At 41.8% G+C, this 3,000-nt stretch overlaps 1 protein-coding gene across 1 annotated transcript; it reads left to right on the top strand.

Annotated features, from left to right (window-relative positions):
* Positions 1–344: 344 nt before the first annotated feature.
* LOC121024747 (cysteine-rich hydrophobic domain-containing protein 1-like) lies at positions 345–1,339 on the top strand. Its single transcript, XM_040466965.1, has one exon. The coding sequence runs from the start codon at positions 505–507 to the stop codon at positions 793–795; it is 291 nt and encodes a 96-aa protein (XP_040322899.1). The 5' UTR covers positions 345–504; the 3' UTR covers positions 796–1,339.
* The last annotated feature ends 1,661 nt before the right edge of the window (positions 1,340–3,000 follow it).

Genomic DNA, 3,000 nt, shown 5'->3' with positions numbered 1-3,000 from the left:
AAAATTCTGATGCAAAAGTCTTTTAAACTCTAATGCTGAACAAACGTTAAGGGATTGGTATATACCTTGCGATATTTGAGGCAAAGTTCTAACCTCACGTTATGGAATATGCATTCCCTGTACGGGGTGTGGGGAGGGAAATGATAGCTACTACTAATTAATGGGAAATAAAACCAGAAAATACGTCCCAGGGCACAAGCAACAGAAGCCCAAAGTGCAGTATTAACCACTGCACCCGCAAACCGGGCCTCAACAATTCCCTGGAGTTCACCTCTAACGCCCCCCTTCCTTTGGAGCCGCGCAAGCGTACACAGATTTTGTTCCTTTCCCCCTCATGCCCCCGCCTCCAGCCCTCATCGTCTGCCTCAACACGCAGGCGCATCTCTTCAAATCCTGTCCCTTCCCCCGTCCGCTTTCTCTTCATTTCGTTCCCCCTCCTCTTCCAGCACCTCGGTAGGTTCAAACTCTTCTCCGGGAGGGTGGCGGCGATCGAGAGGTCACGTGATGAGCATCCTGCTGCCCAACATGGCGGAGTTCGACACCATCTCGGAACTAGAGGAGGAGGAAGAAGAAGCGGCAACGTCGTCGTCGTCGCCGTCGTCGTCGTCGTCGGTATCGGGGCCTGACGACGACGAGGAAGATGAGGAGGGGGAGGAAGAAGAGGAGGAGGAGGAAGAAGAGGAGGAGGAAGAGGAGGAGACGCCGCCCCCACCTCGGGTAGTGAGTGAGGAGCATCTGCGGAGATATTCCCCCGATCCTGTATTGGTGCGGGGAGCCGGCCACATCACTGTGTAAGCAAGAGGGGGCCATAGGGTTTGAAAACGCTGAGATTTGTCGACAGAGGAATGAGAAGGTGATCGAGGGGCCTGTGGAGTGGGGGAGGGCCGACTGAGGCATACAGTTAGAAAAGGACACCTCGTCTAAATGGAGAAACCGAGGGTGGTAGGTGCAAAGGGAGTGAGGAGAATGCAAATGTGATGCACTGACATCAGGTAAAGAGTATATATAGGACGGGGAAGTTAGAGGTTTGAGAGCCAGAGGGATAGGAGTAAAGGTGAGTCTACTTCTTTCTGTGTTTGCTGGCAAGTAAATAGTCTTTAAACTGCAGGATGTACCAGAGGATTCTTTACTGCTAAGATTGGTGTGTAGTGGAACACAGTGACTGCTGTGAAAAGTGACAAGACCTAGGCTTTCTTCAAAACAGAAACGTGATATGTTTTGTGAATAATATTATAGAATATCCACGTACCCATACATTCATTCATCCATTCTTCCTATCTAATCCGTATATGAATGAATACCATTATCCTTTGGATGTCTTGATAATTCCTCATTCTGACGTTCTGTAAATATCACAGAGGTTCATATTAAGAGGCAGTTGTGAAAAGTAAAAGAGCAATGGATTGAGAGTAGGGACTCTTGGATGTTAGTCCCAGCTTTGCCTCTTACTGGCCCTGTGACCTTGCTCAGATTACTTCCTATTTCTGGGCCTTAATTTCTCCATCTGTAAAATGAAGGGTCGGGGTAGGTGGCTTCCGAAACCTTTCAGCTCTGAGATAATTTAAGATACCTACAGGAGATTTTGTATGCCCAAATATTAAATACGCAGACATTAAATATTTATGGAAATGAGTCCCCCAGGAGCTGAAGTTGATTTTTTGAAAACTTATGCAGAGTGACTTTTTTAAAAAATTGAAATCTTGGATCATATTTAAGAAAATAAAAGGAGGAGCGATCTCATAGCATTGTGGTTGCAAAGCAAAAGAAAATTTTAATGGCTCTCTGGGCTTTGGAGAGTGCTTTTTCTTTTTTATGTGCTTGGGCTGTAAGTACTTGGAAGTTTGAGTGTGTGTCATGTTCATCCTCTTAATTATGCTGTCTTTTACTGCATTTTCCTATCATTGCCTCTAATTTTGTTAATGGTTCACCTGGTCCCTTTGTCTTTCAATTGAGTTCGTATCATCAGAAATCATATAATATGCAACACCTCCCCCCATCATGTTAGCTTTTAATTTTAACATGTCACTTGTTTTGATTATAATATACTTTTGTGATATTTGCATAAAATATGTTAAGAAAGATTTTGAAATTGTGGAAGGGGAGATTTTTAGACCTGCTTTTTGGTGGGGAATTATTTTAACACAGTTTTTCTTGGTCCAAGAATTTTGCAAATAGCCTACAATGATCAGATGCCAGCTTACTGCACTGTTTTACTTTTATTCCTTTCATTACTAGGGAGACAATTCATTACTCAAACTAATTATAATTCTGGCACCAAACATTACTTTCATGCAGATTATTTCACATGACTGAACAGAAAAAGGGTTTTTATTCCAGTCTATGATTTTATATTTCAACATTCCACCCCCTCCTTATTTTTTAACATTCAGAAAACAGAGGAGGGGCAAGAAAACAGACTTTAAGTTACCAGAACTTATTTGTGGTTCCATTCTATTCTTCACACAATCATGGTGAAGCACTTATCAACCAACTTTCAATTAAAAGCAAAGCACTGACACTTGCCATATCCAAGCCCTTGTGATGGTGTAATGTCCCTCCCAGCTTAAAAATTCTGGAATTGGGAGTGTGAAGTAGTGGTGCTGGTAGTAACTATTGGTATTAATGGAAGCCAACACCTGAAAAGCAGCAAACCAGTACTTGAATCACTAACCCATGTATATAGTTTGAAAAAATTGTTCAGTTGTATTCTATAAATTCTCTCAACTAAAAAGCACACTTAATGTTAAATGTCTGGGATTCGAAAAAAATTAAATGTTTAGGAGAAAGTTTTGCTGAATCTGAAGAACTGGCCTTTGTATAGTAGTAAAACTTTCCTTATATCAGGTAAATTAAGATCCTTATGAAATAGTTAATCTAATTCTGAAATGTCTAAAATAACCAGCTTCTGTTAAATTTTTTCTGGCATGAGAGAGTTGTCCTGTCTGAATGACACTATCCCACCCTTTTTTTCCCCCATTTTCTGTGCAGTCGTCTAATCTC

Source organism: Herpailurus yagouaroundi, unplaced genomic scaffold (assembly GCF_014898765.1).
Source record: "Herpailurus yagouaroundi ecotype Mexico unplaced genomic scaffold, PumYag 67076, whole genome shotgun sequence".
In the NCBI taxonomy this organism is placed as follows: Eukaryota; Metazoa; Chordata; class Mammalia; order Carnivora; family Felidae; genus Herpailurus; species Herpailurus yagouaroundi.
Note: the sequence above shows the minus strand (reverse complement) of the source record. Positions and strands in the feature narration are given on the sequence as shown.

Excerpts from the sequence above, each read along its gene's own strand:
- LOC121024747 (XM_040466965.1), top strand. The coding sequence starts at position 505 with ATGAGCATCCTGCTGCCCAACATGGCGGAGTTCGACACCATCTCGGAA.